Source organism: Peromyscus maniculatus, chromosome 17, assembly GCF_049852395.1.
Source record: "Peromyscus maniculatus bairdii isolate BWxNUB_F1_BW_parent chromosome 17, HU_Pman_BW_mat_3.1, whole genome shotgun sequence".
In the NCBI taxonomy this organism is placed as follows: domain Eukaryota; kingdom Metazoa; phylum Chordata; class Mammalia; order Rodentia; family Cricetidae; genus Peromyscus; species Peromyscus maniculatus.
The window spans coordinates 47811878-47836904 of record NC_134868.1 but is presented as its reverse complement, the minus strand read 5'-3'; the positions used below and the strand labels follow the sequence as shown (position 1 = coordinate 47836904).

The 25027-nt window shown below is 39.9% G+C and overlaps 1 protein-coding gene across 3 annotated transcripts in view; it reads right to left on the bottom strand.

Moving 5' to 3' along the window:
- Positions 1-25027, bottom strand: part of Adam32 (ADAM metallopeptidase domain 32) — a 94978-nt gene that overhangs the window by 28908 nt on the left and 41043 nt on the right. For all 3 annotated transcript variants that reach the window (XM_006982962.4, XM_076553805.1, XM_076553806.1), the window contains exons 10-12: positions 17624-17705; positions 16955-17091; positions 14890-15067 (exon numbers count right to left, since the gene is read on the bottom strand). In XM_006982962.4, the coding sequence (XP_006983024.1) occupies positions 14890-15067; positions 16955-17091; positions 17624-17705 (397 nt within the window). The remainder of the gene's footprint in view (positions 1-14889; positions 15068-16954; positions 17092-17623; positions 17706-25027) is intronic.

The following is a 25027-nucleotide window of genomic DNA, read 5'->3' as shown; positions in this document are numbered from 1 at the left end:
TTATGAAGATAATAGAGGCCTTTAAAGAGGAAATGAAAAATTCCCTTCAAGAAATTGAGGGAAAAAAAACAAACAAAAAATTGGAAGAAATCAATAAATCCCTCAAAGAAAGCCAAGAAAAAGCAATCAAACAGGTGAAGGAAACAGTTCAAGACTTGAAAACTGAAATCAAGACAATAAAGAAAACACAAACTGAGGAAATGCTGGAAATGGAAAATCTGAGTAAACGAACAGGAACTACAGATGCAAGCATAACCAACAGAATGCAAGAAATAGAAGAGAGATTCTCTGGCATTGAAGATACAATAGAGGAAATAGATTCATCAGTCAAAGAAAACATTAAAGCCAACAAAGTCACAGCACAAAACAGCTGGGAAATCTGGAACATCACAAAAGACCTAAGAATAATAGGGATAGAAGAAGGAAAAGAATACCAATTCAAAGGCACAGAAAATATATTCAACAAAATTACAGAAGATAACTTTCCCATCCTAAAGAAGAAAATGCTTATGAAGATACAAGAAGCTTACAGAACACTAACTAGACTAGATCAAAAAAAAAAGTCCCCTCACATATAATAATCAAACCACTAAACACAGAGAATAGAGAAAGAATGTTAAGAACTGCAAAGGAAAAAAGCCAAGTAACTTACAAAGGTAGAACCATCAGAATAACACCCAACTTCTCAATGGAGACTCTGAAAGTCAGAAGGTCCTGGACAGATGTTATACAAACACAAAGAGACCACAGATACCAGCCCAGACTACGATGCCCAGCTAAACTTTTAATCACCATAGATGGAGTAAACAAGATATTCCATGACAAAACCAAATTTAAACAATACCTATCCACAAATTCAGCACTACAGAAAGCACTACAAGGAAAAATTCAACCTAAGGAAGTTGGATGAAGCCATGAAAACAGGCAATAGGTAATCCCACACCAACAAATCCCAAAGAAGGGAAACATACACACACAACCACCAAAAAATAACAGGAATTAATAATCACTGGTTATTAATATCACTTAATATCAGTGGACTCAATTCACCTATAAAAAGACACAAGCTAACAGAATGGATATGTAAACAGGATCCATCCTTCTGCTGCATGCAAGAAACACACCTCAACTTCAAAGACAGACACTACCTCAGAGTAAAAGGTTGGGAAAAGATTTTCCAGTCAAATGGACCTAAGAAGCAAGCTGGTATAGCTATCCTCATACCTAACAAAATAGACTTCAAAACTAAAATTACTCAAAAGAGATCAAGAAGGATATTACATATTCATCACAGGAAAAATCCCTCAAGATGAAGTCTCAATTCTGAACATTTATGCCCCAAATACAAGGGCACCCACATTTGTTAAAAAAAAAAAGAAAGAAAGAAAGAAATATTACTAAAGCTTAAATGCTTAAATCACACATCAAACCCCACACTAAATAGTGGGAGACTTCAACACCCCACTCTCACCAATGGACAGGTCTGCCAGACAGAAACTAAACAGAGAAATAAGGGAATTAACAGGTGTTATGGCTCAAATGGACTTAACAGACATCTATAGAACATTTCACCCAAACACAAAAGAATACCTTCTTCTCAGCACCTCATGGAACATTCTCTAAAACTGACCATATACTCAGTCACAAAGCAAATCTCAACAGATACAAAATAAATTGGAATAACCTCCTGTATTTTATTAGATCATCATGGCTTAAAGTTAGAATTTAACAACAATTCAATTTACAGAAAGCCTACAAACTCATGGACACTGAATAATGCTCAACTGAGACACCAATGGGTCAAGGAAGAAATAAAGAAAGAAATTAAAGACTTCCCAGAATTCAATGAAAATGAATTACAACATACCCAAACTTATGGGACACTATGAAAGCAGTACTAAGAGGAAACTTCATAGCACTAGATACCTACATAAAGAAGTTGGAGAAATCTCACACTATTGACTTAACAGCACACCTGAAAGCTCTAGAACAAAGAGAAGCAAATTCACCCAGGAGGGACAGATGCCAGGAAATAATCATATTGAGGGCTGAAATCAATAAAATAGAAACAAAAAGAACAATACAAAGAATCAATGAAACAAAGAGTTGGTTCTTTGGGAAAATCAACAAGATAGACAAACCCTTTTACAAAGTAACCAAAAGGCAAGGAGAGAACATCCAAATTAACAAAATCAGAAATGAAAGGGAGACAGAACAATAGACAACAAGGATATCCAGAGAATCATCAGGTCATATTTCAAAAACCTGCACTCCACAAAATTGGAAAATCTAAAAGAAATGGACAATTTTCTGGATAGGTACCACATACCAAAGTTAAATCAAGATAAGATAAAGTATTTAAATAGACCAATAAACCCTAATGAAATAGAAACAGTCATTAAAAGTCTCCCAACAAAAAAGCCCAGGGCCAGATGATTTCAATGCAGAATTCTACCAGAACTTCAAAGAAGAGCTAATATCAATACTCCTCAAATTGTTCTACACAATAGAAACAGAAAGAACATTGCCAAACTCTTTTTATGAGGCTACAGTTACCCTGATACCCAAACCACACAAAGATGCAACAAAGAAAGAAAATTACAGACCAATATCCTTCACGAACATTGATGCAAAAATACTCAGTACAGTAAAATTGAATCCAAGAACACACCAAAGAAAATCATCCACCATGATCAAGTAGGCTTCATCCCAGAGATGCAGGGATGGTTCAACATATGAAAATCTGTCAATGTAGTCTATCATATAAACAAACTGAAAGAAAAAAACACATGATCCTTTCATTAGATGCTGAAAAAGCCTTCGACAAAATCCAACACCCCTTCAAGATAAAGGTCTTGGAGAGATCAGGAATACAAGGAACATACCTAAATATAGTAAAGGCAATTTACAGCAAGCCAACAGCCAACATCAAATTAAATGGAGAGAAACCCAAAGCAATGCCACTACAATCAGGAACAAGACAAGGCTGTCCACTCTCTCCATATCTATTCAAAATAGTATTCAAAGTCCTGGCTAGAGCAATAAAACAACAAAAGGAGATCAAGGGGATACAAATTGGAAGGAAAGATGTCAAACTTTCGCTATTTGCAGATGATATGATAGAATACATAAGTGACCCAAAAAAATCTTACTGGAGAACTCCTACAACTGATAAACACCTTCAGTAATGTGGCAGGATATAAAATTAACTCAAAAAAAATCAGTAGTCCTCCTATATACAAATGATAAGTGGGCTGAGAAAGAAATCAGAGAAACATCACCCTTTATAATAGCCACAAATAATATAAAATACCATGGGGTAACTCTAACAAAGCATGTGAAAGACCTGTAAGACAAGAACTTTAAGTCTTTGAAGAAAGAAATTGGAGAAGATATCAGAAATGGAAAGATCTCCCATGCTCATGGATAGGTAGAGCCAACATAATAAAAATGGCAATCTTACCAAAAGCAATCTACAGATTCAATGCAATCCCCATCAAAATCCCAACACAATTTTTCACAGACCTCAAAAGAACATCCTTAGTCATCAGGGAAATGCAACACAAAATGACTCTGAGATGCCATCTTACACCTGTCAGAATAGCTAAGATCAAAAACACTGATGACAGCTAATGATGGAGAGGATGTGGAGCAATGGGAACACTCCTTCAATGTTGGTGGGAGTGCAAACTTGTACAGCCACTTTGGAAATCAATATGGCAACTTCTCAGAAAATTAGGAATCAATCTACCTCAAGACCCAATAATACCACTCTTGGGAATATCCCCAAGGATACCACAAGGACAGTTGCTCAACTATGTTCATAGTGGCATTATTCATAATAGCCAGAACCTGGAAACAACCTAGATGCCCCTCAACTAAAGAATGGATAAAGAAAATATGGTACATATACACAATGGAGTACTGCCCAGCAGTTAAAAAAACAATGACATCATGAAATTTGCAGGCAAATGGATGGAACTAGAAAATATCACCCTGGGTGAGGTAACCCAGACTCAGAAAAACAAACATGGTATGTACTCACTCATAAGTGGATACTAGATGTAAAGCAAAGGATAACCACATTACAACCCACAGCTCCAGAGGAGCTAGCTAACAAGGAGCGCCCTAAGAGGGATGCATGGATCATGTTGGGAAGGGGAAACAGAGGAAATCTCCATGAGTAAACTGGGGGCAAGGCGGGGGCAATGGAGGGGAGGGTAGGAGAGATGAGAACGTGAGAGAACAGGATGGTCAAACTCGGGGAGAGAGAGCAATAAAAGAGATGTCTTGATAGGGTGAGATATTGTGGGGTTAGGGAGAAACCTAGTGCTAGAGAAATTCCAAAGAATTCACAAGGATGACCCCAACTTAGACTACTAGCCATAGTAGAGAGTGTGCCTGAACTGGCCTACCCCAGTGATCAGATTGGTAAATACCCTAACTGTCATCATAGAGCCTTTATCCAGTAACTGATAGAAGCAGATGCAGAGATCCACAGCCAAGCACCAAGCCAAGCGCTGAGAGTCCAGTCGAAGAGAAGGAAGGATTATATGAGCAAGGGGATTCAAGATCATGATGGGGAAAATCTACAAAGACAACTGAACCAAGCTCATAGGAACTCATGAACTTTAGACTGACAGCTGTGGAACCTGCATGGGACTAGACTAGGCCCTCTGCATACAGGAGACAGTTGTGTAGCTTGGTCTGTTTGAGGGGCCCCTGGCAGTAGGATCAGGATCTATCCCTGATGCATGAGCTGGCTTCCTGGAGCCCATGACCTATAGTGGGATGCCTTGCTCAGTCTTGATGCAGGCGGGAGGGGCTTGGTCCTGCCTCAACTGAAGGTGCCAGGCTTTGCTAACTCCCCATGGGAGCCCTTACCTTTTTGGAGGATGGGATGGAGAGGTGCGTTGAAAGGAAAAGCTAGGGGGAGAGGGAGGAGGGATGAGAGGGGTATCTATGGTTGGTATGCAAAGTGAATTAAAAAATTCTTAAATTAAAAAAAGAAATATTGAAGAGAACGCATGTAGAAATGAAGAGGAATTGAAAAACTTAGTGTCCCAATTAGAAAATTCAGGAAATGGTCTTACAAGTAAAATGAATCGAGGAGAAGGCGGGACTCATAGAGGATCTAGACAGAATTGTGAGTATGAAAAGATTAAACAAACATAGGGAAGGAACATGCAGTAGCATGCAGACTCTATGAGAAAAGCAAACCTTCACATCACAGTCATGGGTGAGAGAGAAGAACGGCCAATAGCAAGGATGAGATCATTAACAAGATCAAAGAAGAAAAACTCCTCACACTAAGGAAGGACATATCCATATAGATATAAAAAGCACACAGAACCCCAACTTGATAAGACCAGGGAAAAAAAACACCCCACAGCATAGCAAAATTAAAACACTAAATATCTAGAACAAAGAAAAACTATTGAAAGCTGCAAAGGAGAAAAAAAAAAGTCACATATAGAGGAAAACCTATCAGAATATTTCTCAATGAAAACTGAAAGCCAGAAGGGGCCAAATTCTCAAAGACCATGACTGACGATCTACTGTACCCAGAAAAACTATCTGTAATAGTTAAAGGAGGAAAAAAGACTTTTAAGGATACAAAACAGTCTTAAATTGCCAAACAAACAAAGAACAGAATACTGAACATCATATATGAAGAGGGAAATAAGCAAATACCCAAGAGACTCTAGAAAGAAAACAAAGCTCTAAGTTAATGAAATACAAATCACAACTAAGAACACAAATCTGAAAAAAAATGACTGCAATCTATAACACATTTCAATAATCACTATAAGTATTAATGACTTCAAATTTCTAATTGAAAAACATAGACTAGGTGAATGTATTAAGAAACAAAATCTTTAGTCTACAAGATATCATCTTAACTTAGATAAGTGCCATGGAGATGGAAAAAAATATTCCATGAAGCCGGGTGGTGGTGGTGCACACCTTTAATTCCAGCACTTGGGAGGCAGAGGCAAGCAGATCTCTGTGAGTTTGAGGCCAGCCTGGGCTACAGAGTGAGTTCTAGGAAAGGCTCCAAAGCTACACAGAGAAACCCTGTTTCAAAAAGCCAAAAATATATATATATATTCCATGTAAATGGAACCAAGGAGCAAGCAGTCATAGATATTTTAATATCTGACAGAACAGCCTGCAAACCAAAATTAATCAGAAGAGACAGGGAAGGACATCACATGCTTATTAAAGGAAAGATCCACCCAAAAGGATGTTACAATTCTGATCATTTAGGCACCAAACAGCAGGGCATCAAATTTCATAAAAGAAACACTACTAACAACTAAGATCATATATTGACCCTGAAACATTGAAAATAAGAGTCTTCAGTATCCCTCTCTCACCAAGAGGAAGGTCATTGAAATAACAAAAAGAGAGAAATGCTGGAATTAAATGATGTCATGAATGAAATGGACCTAACAGGCTTCTATAGAATAATCCATGTAAACACTAAAGAATATATTTGCTTCTCAGCAGCCCATGGAACGTTTTCCAAAACTGACTACATATTAGGTCAAAAAGCAAGTAGGAACAGATACGGATCAATTAAAATAACACCTCGTATCCTATCCGACAGCCATGAGTTAGAGCTGGCTATCAAGAACAAGAGAAATAGCAGAAAATATGCAAACTCATGGAAGCTGAACAACTCACTACTGAATGAAATTACACCAAGTCAGCTATCAAGAAGAAAACTAAAAATGAAAACACAAACTCTTCCACCTTGGGATATAGTGAAGGCAGTTCTAAGAGGCAAGTTCATAGTGATAACAGCCTACACCAAAAATAACCAGCGAGAATGCATATTAACTAAACAACACAATAGAAGGTTCTAGAAAAACAAGAATAAATAAGAGCCAAAAAAGTGAATGGGAAGAAATAAACTCAGGGTGAAATAGAAACCAATATAAAGAATAAGGAAACCTAACGTTGGCTCTTTGTGAAAATCAACAAAATTGACAAACCTTTACCCAAATTAACAAAAACATGGAGAGAGATGATCCCAACTAATAAAATCAAACAAGGATGAAAATGGAAACATTACAATAGACACCAAGGAAATTCAGAGCACCATAAGGAAGACATACTTTAAATATATATATTCCATCAAACTGAAAAACCTAAAAGAAATGGATGCATTCTTTGATATATATAACCTCCCAAGGTTAAATCAAGATGGAATGAGCAATGTAAGCAAACACCAAACCCCTAGTAAAATAGAATCAGTAATTAAAAATCTCCCAACCAAAAAACACAGGACCAGATAGATTTAGCACAGAATTCTACCAGACCTTCAAGGAAGATCTAATGCCAACACTCCTCAAAGTATTGTGCAAAATAGAAACTGAAGGATTTTTTATAAGCTACTATTACCCTCATGTCTAAACCATACAAAGACTCAAAAGAGAAGAAAGATATATACCAATACCACACATTAAAATAGACACAAAATTTCCCAACAAAATACTTGTAAGCAGAATTCAAGAACACATCAAAAATATTATTTACCATGATCAAGTTGGCTTCATCCCAGAGATGCAGGAATTGTTCAACATACATAAATCAATAAACTTAATCCACCTCACAGACAGACTGAAAGACAAAAATCACATGATCATCTCATTAGATGCAGAAAGGCCTTTGACAAAATCAAAAATCCCTTCCTGATGAAAGACCTGGAGAGACCATGGATAAAACTGGAAAAAAAAAAAAGGCATCACCAACACCAGGTCAAACTGCTTGGCTGCATGCATAAGAATGCAAATAGAGCCACATTTATCACCCTGCACAAAACTCAACTCCAAATGGACCAAAGACCTCAACACAAGGCCAGATACACTGAATCTGACAGAAGAGAAAGCAGAGAATAGTCTTGAACTCGTTGGCACCAAAAAGACTTTCCAAATAGGACACAGAGCAGATGCTAAGGACAAGAATTAATAAATAGGACTTCATGAAACTGAAAAGCTTCTGTATGCCAAAAGACACCATCCTTTGGACAAAGTGGCAGGTAACAGAATGGGCGGGGGGGGGGGGTTAATAACTGCACATTCAATAGAGGGCTGATATCTAAAACTTAAAAAGAACTCCAAAAACTAAACATTAAGAAAACACATAACCCAATTGAAGAATAGCATATAGTTCTAAACAGAGCTTTCAAAAGATGAAACACAAAAGGCTGAGAAGCACTTAAAAGAAATGTTTGACACCCTTAGCCATCAGGGAAATGCAGATCAAAGATACTTTGAGATTTCATCTTACACCAGTCAGAACAGCCGAAATCAAAACAGATGACAGCTCATGCTGGCAAGGATGTGGGGTAAGGGGCACACTCATCCATTGCTGGTGGGAGTGCAAATTTGTATAGCCACTATGGAAATCGGTGTGGCAGTTTTTCAGGAAGCTAGGAGTATATTTATCTAAAGATCCAGCTACGTTACTCTTGGGCATACTACAGAGGCATTTGCTCAGTGATGTTCATTGCTGCTCTATTCCTAATAGTTAGAAAATATAAACAGCCTATATGTCCATCCACAGATGAATATATCAGGAAATGTGGTGTGTTTACACAGTGAAATGCTACTATTAAAAAATCAAAATCATGAAGTTTGCAGGTAAGTGGATGGAACTAAAAAAAAAAATCATCCTAAGTGAAGTAACACAGACTCAAAATGACAAATATATGTTTACTCTCGTATGCAGATATTATCTTTTAAGCATTCAATAAGCAGGCTAGTATCCGAATAATCATAGAGGTTAGGTATAGAGAAAGGGACAACACAGGGAGGGAATGATCTCCCAAGGAAAGGGAAATGGAATATATAGTTAGAGAGAAATGGGGAGATTGGAAGAGGAGGATTGTGGTGGTTTGAAAGAAAATGGCCCCCATAGGCTCATAGGGAACGGCAATATTAGGAGGTGTGGCCTTATTGGAGGAGGTATGTCACTAGGGGATGGGCTTTGAGGTCTCCAAAGCTCAAGTAAGTTTATTTACTACTACCTGTGGATCAAGATATAGGACTCTCAGCTCCTTCCCCAGCACCATGTCTGCCTGCATGCGCCGCTATGTTTCCTGCCATGAGGACTATGGACTAAACCTCTGAAACTGTAAGCCAGCCCCAATTAATCGTTCTTTTATAAAAGTTGCAATGGCTGGTAGCACGCATCTTTAATACCAGCACTCGAGAAGCAGAGCCAGGCAGATCTCTGTGAGTTCAAGGCCAGCCTGGTCTACAGAATGAGATCCAGGACAGGCACCAAAAAAAAAAAAAAAAAAAAAAAAAAAAAGAGTTAGGGTGGTTGTGGTGTCTCTGTGCAGCAATAACACTAACAAAGACAAGGATTAAATGGGGAGGGGGATGCAACATTGAAGTAAGTAAGGAAACATGGGGAAGGACAGCTAACACTAAGGACCATTTGAGGGGTCATATGGAAACCTACTACAATAGAGGTTTCTTAAAACACATACATATCTTGCCGGGCGGTGGTGGCGCACGCCTTTAATCCCAGCACTCGGGAGGCAGAGGCAGGCGGATCTCTGTGAGTTCGAGGCCAGCCTGGTCTACAGAGTGAGATCCAGGAAAAGGCGCAAAGCTACACAGAGAAACCCTGTCTCGAAAAAACCAAAAAAAAAAAAAAAAAAAAAAAAAACACATACATATCTGAAACAAATCTAAGCAGAATCATCAAATAGTGGAGGAGACAAAGCCCCAACTAGACATGCTTTAGAGCTAAGGGTAAAGGAGGGAATATGAGGAAAGACAAATAACAGGAAAGGCCTTCTGAAAAACCATATGGAAACCTACTACTGTAGAAGTGTTCTAAATAGATACATATATGAAAGGAATTTAAATGGAGTCACCATGTAATAGGAAAGGCAGTGCCCCACCAACCAGACATCTTATGCCACTACGTAAACTCACCCTTAGTAGGAATGAGTTACATCTTACTGAGTCATTGGCCAAAGTGGTCCCATGGAATCCCCCAAACATCCCAGGTTGTTGCCCAGGCTGTTGGCTGCTGTCCACCACCTAGTGGTAAGGCCCTCTTGCTGAAGACAACACTTACATCATTGGAGATGGAGAAACTGAGCTTGGGCTCAACTAGAAGTTTCATCCCTACGACAATCATTCCTAACGCTGGAAGGTGCTCTGAAAGCTATCATCAGCTACAAACCCTGTGACCTACGACAGCCACGTGCCAGCCCGGTATACTGGCGCAGAAATGGCACAAATATTAAAAGAGTAACCATCCACATTTTGATGGGATTATGGTCCACGCTATGGGATGGGACCCATACCAGATGCTAGAGACTAAATAGGTCATGGGCCACAAGGGACTATCTGTTGTGATAATTCTGCTTAAGGTACATAGCAATAAGATGACTTCTAACGGCATTTCTATACCCATAGATCAGTGCCTCACTCAGCATGCATCAGAGGAGTTTCTTTTTGCAGTGGATGGCAATTAAACAGAGACCTGCAGCTGCAGCTGGACAATATACAGACAATAAGAGACTTTGGGGCATTCATCCCTAAAACAGATGTTTCTTTATCCTCTTCTCAAGATTCTGAGATATATACAGAAGGGGAGTCAGAAAGATTGTAAGAGCTTGAGGTGGTGGATAACTCCATGAAGACACAACAAGGCAGATACACACATGGACTCACAGAGACTGTGACAGCATGCACAGGACCTGCACAGGTTCAAATGGGACAAAATCCCAGCATTGAAAAGGAGACGCGGACACGAAGCCCCAACCCTAACTAAGAAGATATCTGTAGTTAATATAATGTGTAATTGGTAAGTTGATAAAACCAGTTTTCTCTTATGGAATATCACTAAATGTATCAACCACACTCCAGGAGTAGTTGTCCAACATGATATGGACTCGGTGGTTTGTTTGTTGGGGGGGTTTGTTTGTTTGTTTGGGGTGTGTGTGTGTGTGTGTGCTTTTTAGTTTGTTTTGGTACTTTTTGTCTTCTTGGTTTGTATGACTTGGTTTTTTCCCTTTTTGCTTTGTGAGAGAACATGAAATTGAGTGGCAGGGGCGGGGGGAGGTGGGAATGACCTAAGAGAAGATGTGGGGGTGGGGGGAGGGGGCGTGGTGGGGGAGAGAAATAGCTTCATGGTGCAATTCAAAGTCTGAGGAGTAAAAAAAAAAAAAACAAACAACAACACAAACCAGTAGATGATAAGAAATAATAAAGCGGGCAGCAGAAACGAATGAAGCATAGACAAAAACGATACGCGGAATCGATGGATCTGGAAGCTGGCTCTTTGAGATGACAAAGAAGACTGACAAATGCTTGGCCGACCTAGCCAAAAGAAAGGAAAAGAGGATCCAAATCGGCATTATCATAAATGAATAGGGAAACACTACGAAGAAATTCGGGGTATTATAAGGAAATACTTGAAAAACCTGTATTCTGTCAAGTTGGAAAATCTAAAAGAAGAGAATTCATTTATACATTCATTCAAATCACCAAAGTTACCCCTAAAAGATCAACAACCTAAACAGGCCCATAGCAAATGAGGGAATTAAAACGGCTGGCCAAGTTAAAAAAAAAAAAAAAAAAAAAAAAAAGGCCGAGGCCCAGATGGAGCCACAGTAGAACCCAATCAGACTTTCAAAGATCTACAACCAATACTCCTTAAATTATTCAAAAAAATAGAAACATAAGGAGTATCTCCAAACTCATTCCGGTATTATTTTAATATCAAAACCAGGTAAAGACACACACACACACACAGAGAGAGAGAGAGAGAGAGAGAGAGAGAGAGAGAGAGAGAGAGAGAGAGAGAGAGAATCAAAAAGACAGACCAATATCCCTGATGAACACAGATGCGAAAATACTAGCAAACACGGACCAGGCACATACCAAGAACAGCCATTATGACCAAGTTCGCTTTATCCCAAAAATGCAGACATGCTTCAGCATATGTAAGTCAGTAAATATAATCAATCATATCAATGCACTCAGTAGATGGAGAAAGAGACTTTGATAAAAATAAATCCAACTGCCTTTTATGATGAATGTCCTAGAGAGAGGGGGACTAGAGGGAACATCCCTCAACATAAAGGCTACACATGACTAACCCACAGCCAACATCGCCCTAAGTGGAGAAAACCTTGAAGCTACCCCGTTGAAATCAGGAACGAGACACGTTCTCCATTATCCCCACTCCCTTTCAGTGTAGTCCTTGAAGCGCTACCCGATGCAGTAAGTCAATAACATGAACTCATGGGATGCAGACAGAAAAAGAAGACATCAAATTATCCCTGTTGGCAAATGATACAATATTATACATAGGAGATCAGAAAATTCTACCAGAAAACTTCTAGAATCAATCAACAATTTCAACGAGATGGAAGGATACGATATTAACTTACAGAACTCAGTAGCTTTTCCATCCACCACCACCAAACCTCCTCAGAAAGAGCTCATGGGCACAATTCCATTTATAATAGCCTCAAAGACATAAAAGATCTTGGGAGAAACCTACCCAAGCAAATGAGACCTCGACAATGAAAACTTTCAAACCTCTGAAGAAAGATATTTAGGAAGACAGGAAACAGAAAGATCTCCCATGTTCATGTAGCTGTATGACTAATATTGTGGACATAACCATCTTCCAAAAGCAGCTACATATTCAATGGGAATACCAATCAAAATACCCCCCAAATTCAACAACACTCCATAATGAAAAAGAATTAACCAAAAATTCAATATAGGAAAAACATGTTCCTCAAAAAGAAATAGCCAGAGCCTCGACCACACTGAGTAGGAAAACCCTGAGGCATGCCTCTAGAACAACCAGAACTCTGCCCACCCCACCACTTTCATTCAAATATATTTGAAGTCTTAGTCAGAATAGTAAAATAAGAGACGCATTAAGAGCTTCCAGCCGGGTGACGGTGGTGCACGCCTTCAATCCCAGCACTCAGGAGGCAAAGCCAGGCAGATCTCCTTGAGTTCAAGGCCAGCCTGGGCTACAGAGTGAGTGAGAGAGAGAGAGAGAGAGAGAGAGAGAGAGAGAGAGAGAGAGAGAGAGAGAGAGAGAGAGAGAGAGAAGAGAGAGAGAACTTCCAAACAGGAAAGGAAGAAGTCAAAATACACATTTTTGTAAAACAAAAACATGGTTGGACATTTAGGAAAAGAAGCAAAAAGAACTCTACCCCCCCAAAAAAACCCAATAAATAAATATGCAGATATAAAATCAGTGCTTTTTAGCATGTTTCAATTTTTGTGATTGATTATTCATTGTATGAATTACTATGTTACACAGGGCATTTTCACAGACATACAGTGTACAGTGAGCATATTCCCTTCCACATCCACTCCCTTCCCCTTCCTTGGCCTTCCCTTCTCCCATTGGTCTCCCTTTGCCTTCCATGTCATATTTACAGACATGGTTATGTACTTACATAGACTATAGGAACTACATATGAGAGAAAATGTGTTGTATTTGTCTTTCTGAGACCAGCTTAATTCACCTCATATGATAATCTCCAGTCACATCCATTTTCTACAAATGATATAACTTCATTCATTGGCTTTTTTATATGCAAATAACAAGACACCTGCAGAAGAACTCACAACAGCAATCCCATTCACAGTCTTACAAACAAACACACAGGAATAAATCTACTCAAGAAAGTGATTAAGGCACCAAAAAAAAAAAAATGGAAAGGCATCCTACTTTCATAAGCTAGAAGAATTAGTTAAATATGCTCACTCTAACCAAACTGAGGGAAAGCTTGCCATTCCTACCAAATTAACAATGACATTCTCCAGAGAAGTAGAAAAAAAAATCTAAATTATCAATAGTGCCACAGTAGACCATAAAAACCAAAGAAATTCTAAATAAAAAGAATGAAGCAGAAAGGCACCACCCGACCTGAGTACTAAATATACAGACGAGTTATAACACCAAAACGCTGTGGCACTAACGAAGAGAGCTGTGGAGAGTGGTGTGCAAATCAGAGAAGCCGGGGATAAACATGAGTGTTTTTGTAGGAGAGAGGAAGTATGCGAATTAAAGATGAAAACTACATGGCATGACACAATGGGAGAAAATATCAGAAATCCTGCACAGGGGGGTGGAGGGGAAGAAGCAGCAGATTAGATTACACCAACCAGCTCAGCTGAGGTGATCTGACAGGGCCTATCTCGGGCTGCCTGGAGATGGACACAAGGGGGGAAAACCCAGGAGCGGCGTGAGAAGTCTCAGGAATGACGATGGGGTCTGTATGTGATTGTAGCCATCGTCACTTCCATTTGCCAAGCTCATCATCCTGTCTGTGTAATTGGTCCCTTTTATTTTGTGGAGAGCACCCCCCTCCCGGTAAAGTTGACTTTAAAAAGAAAATTTTCAAGAGTAATTTAACAACAACAAAGAAGGAGGACTTGTTCTACAAGATAGTAACAATCTCCCCCCCCCCTCTTTTTTTAATGGGATATGCAAACCAGTAATTCATGCCCATGTATATATTGTATTTAAAGGGATTTGCATTATCACTGCAGATACTGCATTACCCAGAAGCACTGTATTCTGGACTGTGTGCATTCACTGTATTTTTAGGACTTCTCTGACACACAAATGATCAAAATTATCTGAAGTTCAGTCCACAGTGTATGACTGGTTCCTTCATCATGCTGCTAATCCCATGGGAAAGCTATGTCCTAAAAATGATGGGTTGGATTCATGGCAGATTAAATTCAAACATCTAGTTATGAAATTCATTATAGCAGTGCTCCACGCGGTACTCAGTTTAGACATATAACATTCCCGACAAAGAAAGGCTAAGACAATGAGTTTGTTATCCATTTCTCTAGATTACATACTCACTTGTTCAGTGCCACAATCACAGATTTCATTTCCCTCCACTCTTCCATTTCCACAGACGGGTCTTGGACTAGTTTGCATTTGTGGCTTATTCTGAAGGCATTTGGCACCCACATTAGATATAAAATGTTCAAAGTCACTCAAACTGCAATTGCTAAACACCTTCATACCTGTAGATTGCCTAAAAATGAATTCATATACGGCCGTTAGCTGTATGCATCTCAAAGCAAAACCCCATATCATACGTTAGCTTCGTGATATTGTTTAATAGATGATAGCAAATGCTCCTAATAAGTGTTCATAATTATTCTGGGGGAGGTCATGTGATTTTATTCACTACATTTTGTTACTTAAAAAAAATAAGTACAAATCAATAGTAAAATACGTGATTTTATAATAGATAAAGGACTTGATTTAGACACTACTCAAAAAAGAAAAGTCACGCTCAATTTTCTACTATACACAGAGGAAGAAGAAAGACAGTTTCATCCATGAGAACAAATTAATGGATCAATTTTGTAAGAGGAAAAAGTAAATAGAGGAGATACAGAAAAGAATCAGCCAGGCGGTGGTGGCACACGCCTTTAATTCCCAGCACTCAGGAGGCAGAGCCAGGTGGATCTCTGTGAGTTCAAGGCCAGCCTGGGCTACCAAGTGAGTTCCAGGAAAGGCACAAATTTACACAGAGAAACCCTGTCTCGAAAAACCAAAAAAAAAAAAAAAAAAGAAAAGAAAAGAATCAATCATGTCCACCCAACAAACCTCTAAATAATACCAGAAGAGGTGTGGTTAATACCAAACAGTTAGAACAGCATCCAAGAAAATCATCAATAACAACAAACCCGTCAATAAGAACCTTAAATGCAAAGGACCTTGACTCACCCATTGAAAGATGCAGATGAACCATTAAAGACAACTATCCATTTTCCCTGAGAAACCAATACAACTAACAAAGACATCCATAAACTGAATTAAAGCCTAGAAATAATAGGGCTATTACTTACATTTTATCTATTATCACATTATATATCATAGGAAATAAAGAGGGCTATTAATAGAGAAGGTCATGTCTCAACTGGATAATGTGCGGAGCATGGGAGACTTTGGAACACTCGTCCTAAATGGGATGTCTCCATCACACCCCTCCCCTTGGGGCTCAGGGAGCCAGGTGAAAAGGGAGGCAGAAAGATTGCGGGAGCCAGATGTGGTGGGTGACTCTGAAGAAACAATGTGTTCCTGACACAGCAGTGCTCGCGCTCTATGAACTCATAGAGTCTGCGCTAACACAAACGAGGCCTGTGCAGGTTCAAGCTAGATGGGACCCCGGCACTGGGAGGGGGAAGCGGACTCACAGTCCCACCACTAGCCAAGACGGTATCTGCAACCGATACCCCCTGGCAAGGGGAAAACCGGTTTCCTCCAATGGAGTCTCACTGGGTGTATCAACCATCCTCCAAGGCAGGCCCTGTTCCCAGAAGCAGGTAGCCAGCACAAAATGAACTCAATGGTAGCTTTGTCCTTTTTTGTTTGTTTGTTTTTTCCTTATTGGTCTTTTTCTTAAGTAAAAGAATATCCATTTAAATACTAGCAAAGCAAATCCCAGAAGGTTCAACCTATTTTTTCCAAAGTAACACAAGTACCACACATTTGATTTAAGCCTCCAGCTGACAGTCCTTGTTTGGTTGGTAGTTTGTTGGGTTTTTTTTTTCCCATATCAAACTAATCTAAAAGTAAACACAAAAGCTCTGTCTTTAAAAAAAAAAAAAAAAAAGACCATGCATTATGGTCTTCAAACATATTTTAAAGGATCCTTACTGGAAAAAAATAGATATATTTCACACAATACATATCTAAGGAACATTCTTTGACCTGTATATTGCACATTGAACTTGTCTGCCTTGTCTGGAATTGTTAATAGTATTCCTCACATTCTACTGCTCTTCTGTTTAAGTTGCAGGTACACATTTTGTCATGAGCTTGATCTCCTTATAGTTCATTTAGACTGGACGGAAGCACTACACTTAACACAAAGTAAACACCAACTAACAAACATTTTTAGAAAACTTACACAGCTGTTGGAGTCATGATGCAGACGGTTTCTGGGCAGTGGCATTTCGCTGGGTCATCATATGATATTCCCAGACTGAGGCCCAGCATCTGGGTGACGACAACGGAAAAGGCCTCCAGAGTCATGTTCTGGGGGTACTAAAGCGACAAAGGGGTGCAAAAGAGAAGACACCGTTGAATGATGATAACAGGACTCTTCCAAGTCGGGGCCCTTTCATTTGTATCAACCCCTTCACAGTAATGGACGTGATTCCTTGGATGGGTGACAACCTGGAGTTCCTCTTAGAAAAGGTACTGACACAAGCATCCAGTCAGTGTCGAGCTCTGTCCATTTCCCATTTTTCAACTCTATTCTCTTCCATTGCTAATATTTATCTCTGTCTTAATTGCAAAGGCATTATGAGTTTTTATATAAACTATATGCATCCCTCCCACTTCTTAATCTTCAAGACTATCCTGGCTTTCCAAAAGTTAAATACAGTTTGTAAAAAGCCTCATTCTTGGAGCGGGTCTCCCCAGTGACTGGCCCCTACCCACCCAGCGTCCTGCCTCAGCTGCACAGTCCTAGGTTCGCATCTAGGCCTGGCCAACAGACTGTAACAAGGGTCACTCCTCCATCACTTCAGTGACGACATCTCGCACCCTCTTTACGGATCGGATAAGGACATACCATTGTGATTCCTGCAGAGTACTGCTCCATACACATCTTTCCAGGATACGTTGCTCCCACATAATTTGGGTACTCGTTATAACTAAATACACAAACACACATTTGCAATTAATCCCAGTGAACGACTGACCTGTGAGAATTCTTGAAAATGTAAGGGTCCTAATCCAGAAAAACCCTACTCTGAAGCAAGTTGAGGTTCAGTGTGGTTAAATATGTCCCTCATTGTGGAAATTTGGAAGATTCTCAACGACACTGGACTCAATGCTCTGCTCTACAAATCACACAAAGCACCCAGGTCTCCGCTGGCCTTGCCGCTCTCCTCACCTTTGGTTGAGACGAGCCAAGTCACTGCTGGTGTTTGGATCAAATACTTTTTCTCCAGTAACAACAACAAAACTCGCTGCATGGAAAACAATGTGCCACTTTTTTTTTTTTGGTAGAGAGCGTGACAGTGTCTTAGGGGAAGGACTTTATTATTTCTTAGCTCACCATTTTTACCCAGCTTGGAGAAAGAAGGAGTTTGAGGTCAGTGAGCCCACTATCCGATCTCACAAAAGTTCATGCATGCCATGACTTCCGCAAGAAGGCTGGAGGGAGATGCTTAGTGTCTTTCACGCCACAAGAAGGCAAGAAAGTGAAGCGGGTGTGGGGGGGAACCCGCAGCTCTTCTGCCGATGCGCCTGGGGCCAAGCACCACACCGCAGTGGAACAGAGACGCACGACGGCTTTATAAAAGCTAAGAGGAAAACACACATCCTCTCGCCTCTCCGATCACCATCAGATGTGAACCAAGACGGGCTTTGTTCAACAGGTCAAAATCGTGAGGCCTGGTGCACTCACACGCACACACACACTCACATACTCATACACACACCAAACAAAAAACACACAAACACAAACTACACACCAAACAAAAAACACACAAACACAAACTTGCTTAATACATGAGATTGGGGCAGGAAGATTAAGGGGGTGATGTGAGTATGTACACACGTGGAGGCCAGAGGTCAGCCCTCAGAAGCCGGCCATCTTTTTTTTTTTTCCCCCCAGCCTCACTGGGACCTGGGGCTGGCTGACTAGGCTAGGCAGGCTGGCCCGAAAGCCCTCATCAACACCGTCCCTGCCTTCCTGGCACTGAGGTTACAAGCGCCACCACACTTGGCTTTTCACATGGGCTCAAACTCGGGTCCTCAGGCTTGCACTGTGTCACAATTCCTTAAGGCTAGACCCCCCTGCCAAGATCCAACAAGTTCAAAGGATTCTTAAATTGTACATTCCTGAGGTATAAATGTCAAGTCAGACTATCAAAAGTATGAAACAAAAAAAAAGAGAATGTTCTTTAAAAGGCAGGAGAAAATGTCACTTACCATATAAAGGAATCTATCACGCTAATACCAGCCTCCTCATCAGACATATTACAAGCAGGCCAAGAGAGAATGGGTAGTGAAAGAAAATGAATTCCCAAGCAATAATGCTGTACCCCCAAAAAACCTAACCTTCAGAATGAAGACAAGGACTTCCTCCTAAGGGAAGCACAGACCAGGGCACTTCCCCATACCAGACTGACTGCCCCAGAAACACTCAAGGTGTCCTGCACCAGAGGAGGATGGATGAAGGTAAAATCCATCACAGAACATAGGGGTACAGAACTCACGGAGGGGCAGACAGGGACCACATGCACTCCTGCCCCATCTCCAAACTCACAGGCTTGGCTCTGGTCTAGATGCTCCTGCACTGGCCCAACCGGAGGCAGGTGAGAATCTTTCATCAGACACATTACCACGTTACCAAGGAAACAAGGCCACATAACCAATATTTGAAACAAAGCATTTTTTCTGGCTTGCTTATTTGCTAAGGAGGTGTGTGTGTGTGTGTGTGTGTGTGTGTGTGTGATCATTATATATTATCAAATGCAAATTTATAAAACTTGATCAAATTCTATAGGGTTGCCTTTTAATTCTGCTGAGTGTTTCCTATGCAGAAGCTCTTTGGTTCCATGTAACCCCATTAATTTGGTCTGTTTCCAAGGCTGTGGTTGGTTGGTTGGTTTGGAGAAAGGGTTTCATGTAGCCCAGGCTGGCTTTGGACTCCCTATATAGCCAGGGATAATTCTGAACTTCCAATACCCCCATCTCTATCTCTCAAGTACTGGGAATACGGCACACACTACCACATCAGTTTATGTAGTGTTGAGGATTGCCAGCCTTATCAATTGATGCTAAGCAAGTGCTCTACAACTATGTTGCATACTACTTCTGACATTCCATCAAAAATAAAAAATCCTACCTCTGAGCAACATCACTGAGCTTCTCCCCCTGTTTCTGGCAGGTTTGTGTGTGTGTGTGTTGGGGGGGGTGGTTTCAGTATCTTAGTCAGGGCTACTACTGTTGTGATGAAACACTATGACCAAAAGTAAGTTGGAGAAGAAAGGATTTATTTGGCTTACACTTCCACATCATAATCCATCACTGAAAGAAGTCAGGACAGGAACTCAAACAGGGCAGGATCCTGGAACAAAAGCTGATGCAAAGGCTATGGAAAGGTGCTGCCTACTGGCTTGCTCATCATGCCTGGCTCAACCTGCTTTCTTATAGAACCCAGAACCACTAACCTATGGGTGGCACCACCCACAATGGGCTGGGCCCTCTCATAGCACTTAAGAAAACGCCTACAGCCTTGCCTACAGCCAGATCTTATGGAAGCATTTTCTCAACTAAGGTTTCCTCCCTTCAAATGACTGTAACTTGTGTCAAGCTGACATAAAACTAGCCAGCACATTCTGATGTGTGTATATTTAAGTCCTTTCCAAAGACGATTTTTAACTACATATATGTGTATGTGGGGGGCAGGGGTGAGGATGCCCTCTTGAGCGCGGATCCCCTCAGAAGCCAGAAGCATTGGATCCTCTGGAGGCACCAGACATGGCTGCTGACGCTGGAACCCAGTCACCCGGAAAGGCAGGTAAGTTCTCTGATGTTATCTGAACTTGTTTCCCATACGATAAGATAGAACAACCTCATTTCATTATTGGGAATATGGATATCCCGTTTTCTAATATCATTTATGAAGGAGAATGCCTTCCTCACAGTATGTTTTTCCCAGCTTCGTCAAAGGTCAGTTTGTTACAGATACGTGGCTTCTCGTTTTCTGTTGAGCCCTAGTCTAGGTATCAGAATTACGCTGGCCTCAGATTGAGTTTAGAAATAGTGCTTCCTCACTCAATCCTACAAGGGATGGTTCCATCAATTTCCTCCCCTCGTGGCTCCGGAAACTCTGTGCAAGAGGGGGCAAAGGTGCCCATCTCCCTCCTCCGGTAATTTAGTTCTAAACATGTAAGGAAAAATATTGTCTTAAGTCCACGTGACAAATGTCACCTTTAGCTCCTTGGAGTATTGTGCTACTAAGCCTTTCTCATCTCTTAAAGAGACGGAGATGAACTGTCTACTTCATTTTTGCTGTTATGTTTTTACTGGGTGTACCTGGACTTCATTTAGCTGTCATATGTGTCTATGTTAACTTTCATGTGTGGCTTTGTGTCCCAAAGTAGAACTAAGTAACAAAACCTATGGCCTCTTCAATTGTTCATTTATTTTGTGCACTGAAATAATTTGTTTTTATTACATATTGTTGGCATGTCCAGTTAAAATGCAATTGCGCATTGTAATTATGAATGTATATGTGAGTATTCTAGTGATATATTAAAAGGCCCAATAAATATTAGCTACCTAATCATCTTGAGTACTCTAAACCTCTTAAAAATCCATCAAAATAGTATCTGGGTCTATTAAGTGTATTATGAAAGCTTAAACTGTCATTTGTTTATATAAAACATTCATTGGAATGACAAGATGAAAATTTTATTATGCTATGGAAGCCAATGTTATATGCATAGATTTTGATAAGGAATTCTTTCCAAAATAGGTCCCAAAGGAAAAAATTATTACTTAAAATTTTGTTAAAAGTCATTGGTAACATAAAAATCTCAGGACATAAAAACGCTAACATTAACCAAAGTACTTCTAAGTGATGTGTCTTAAAAACTCTCATTAGACTAATTGCTATGTTTTTATTTTTCAGGAATACTCTTAATATCATTTGCTTATTAAGACTATAATACTGCCAGGCAGTGGTGGTGGTGCACACCTTTAATCCCAGCACTCGCAAGGCAGAGGCAGGCAGATCTCTATGAGTTCGAGGCCAGCCTGGGCTACAGAGTGAGTTCCAGGACAGGCTCCAAAGCTACACAGAGAAACCCTGTCTCGAAAAACAAAAAACAAAAAACAAAAAATATTTATTTTTTAAACTATATATATAATATATACTTACATAAAAGATCTGTTTAAAATGTCTTTCTCACAGTGAGGTTTACAGGAAATATAATCCTGACAAACATTCAAAATCTAGATGTGATCTTCTCTAATTAAACTAAAGGACATGTTGAAAACCAACCTATTGGTGCTTGCTCAGCTGGCTTGAAGCCTTGTCAACCATCAGCTCAGGCCCCCTGCTTTTAAAAGTTTACTTCAGACCAGTGCTTCTCACCTTTCCTAAGGCTGTGACCTTAGGAACACAGTTCCTCATGTTGCAGTGACCCCCAACCATAACATTATTTTCATTGCTACTTCATGACTATAATTTTGCTACTGTTATGAAGTGTAACGTAAATACCTGATATGCAGGACATCTGATCTGTGACCCTCCAAAGGGGTCACGACCCACAGGCTGAGAACTACTGCTTTAGACCCTTAAAAGTACAAATTTGAGATTAGTGCTGTTCATTGCTGCAAAAAAAACATAATAGGATAAACAGCCCACCCGTGAAGCTGACAACTGTGGTCTAGAAAGATGGCTGAGCAGCAAAAAGCACGTATCGCTCTTCCGGAGGAACCTATTTCAGTTTCTGGTACCTCTGCCAGATGGCAGCTCACATTTGCCTGGGACTCCAGTTCCAGGGTATCCAGTGCCCTCTTGTGACCTCTATGAGCACCAGACACACACATGGTGCACAGATATATGTGCAAGCAAAACACTCATACACATAAAACCAATAAATCTAAAAAAAAGATAAAAATAATTTTTTAATAGCTGACAAATGATAGATCTAAATAAATCTGTCTTTCCATAGAACTGCATGCAGATAGGTTTTTATATCATTTATATGATACCGAATTAATTTGTAAGTAAATGCTTATGTAAATTTTAAGTGTTTGGTTAATCCCAAATTTCTTTTGGGTTCATGATGTAAAAGCCTCAGCTCCAACAGCCTGATTGCTTAAGCTTTGCTTCCTATCTGGATAAGCCAGTTAAATAGACAGAACTGAGAGAGACAGTGGAGGATATATTATAGTCAGTGTGAGAAACCAACTCAGCCGTCTAATGGTTGCAGATCTTTCTCTTTGTAGGTGTTCACAGGAGCTTCTGAATTTAAATTTTAAAAAGATGAACTGCGCATAGACAGGTCTGGTCAGGACGGTATCTCCTTGATGCTTGCCTCAATTCTGGGTCTGTGAGTTCATCGAAAGGTGACTATTGCTTGAGAAAGGAACCAGTTCTTAGAGGATAATGGTCCACGCTCCAGGGCGAAGCCTCCATCCTAGATAACTGCCATCACCTAGGCTCTGCTGTCACAGTACGGCAAAACTCAGAACTTCCTCATGCTGTGGATGCCTCATGAGCTCAGGTGAGAAGGAGATGCCTTCTATTAAAAGCCGTTTCAAGGGGCTTGTTATAATGACCTACGTCTCCAATAGTCCATGTAAATTTGTTAACAAAACACAGACCTATTCATAGGTTTTACCTGTATTTTTGTGACTTTGGGACACCATGTATATGCTTCGTGGTCTTTTAGATGGAACACTCTGGGGTTTTCATTTAAAATGTAATCTTTTTTCATTGCTCTCCCTCTCTGTTCCTACCCCAGCTCAACTTTAGACCAGTAGCTGTGGAGTCTGCATGGGACCAGACTAGGCCCTCTGCATACAGGAGACAGTTGTGTAGCTGGGTCTGTTTGAGGGGCCCCTGGTGGTGGGATCAGGGTTTATCCCTGGTGTATGCACTGCCTTTCTGGAGCCCCTTACCTATGGTGGGATGCCTTGTTCAGCTTTGATGTAGCGGGGAGGGGCTTGGTCCTGCCTCAACTGAATGTACCAGGCTCTGCTGACTCCCCATGGGAGGCCTTACCCTTTTGGAGGAGGGGGGATTCAGGAGGGTGTGAGAGAGGGATCTGTGGTTGGTACGTAAAATGAAAAAAAATATTTTAAATAAAAAATAAATAAAATGCAATCTTATTAAAAAGAAAATATTTTCCACATTTTTCAAGAATAGTAACGGTGATTAAAAGATAAATAAAGAACTATCAAGTGAAAAAAAAGAATATGTAAGGATTATAGATTTGAGATATAATTTTGGTGAAAGAAGGCTAAAGGAAAGAAAAATGCTTTGTGGTTTAAAAAAAATTAGTCTTTGTATGATAAGGTCAAGGTTACTCCAAAATAAAGATGAATAAGAACAAAGTTAAAAGAATATACCATGAAAATTTAAGAAGTGAGTTATGGTTATAACTAATTTGATTATAAAACACAGTTACTAGTTTTTGAGATTATAATATAATTACAACATTTCTTTCCTCCCTCCACATACCCCTCTCCTTGCTCTCCTTCAAATTCATGATCTTTTTTCACTAACTGTTACTGCACACACACAGCCTCCCGAGTGCTGGGATTAAAGGCGTGCACCACCGCCGCCTGGCCGCATCGGTGATTGTCCCTAGACACATGACTCGGGGTAAACTGTCCCCTCCTCAGCCAAGGAGCACACTTCTCTAGGGAAATCTGTTGATTTCAACTAAAGGGCCACAGCCATTGTTCATACTTGCTATTTCCATTTCAAGATCTTTGGGTTTCTCATTTTGGGTACTAGCAAGTTACAGATTCTCTTTTTTCAACTATATCTGGATAAAAATCTGTCAATTTTATTTATCACAAATAATCTACTTTTAGTTTATTAATTTTCTGTATTTTTTCTCTTTTTTTTTTTCTTTGCTTACCTCTATTTTTGCTAACTTCTGCTTTTATCTTCATTGTTTACTCTTAACTTGCTGGAGGGTTTTCTAACTTTTTAAATGAAAAAAACAATATGGGCATGTTTCCTTGTTTTTTGTTTTCTTTGTATTTATTCTTCTCTCATACAATACATCCTGACTATACCTCCCCCTACCTCCTGTCTCCCCCAGATCTACAGTCCCTCTTCAGAAAAGAGCAGGCCTCCCAGGGATATCAACTGAACACAGCATAATAAGATGCAATAAGATATTTCCTTCTTTCTAATATGGGAATTCATGACTATGAAATTTCCTGAAACCGCTATTTTATCTACATCTCACATTTTTACACTTTTTTTCACTTT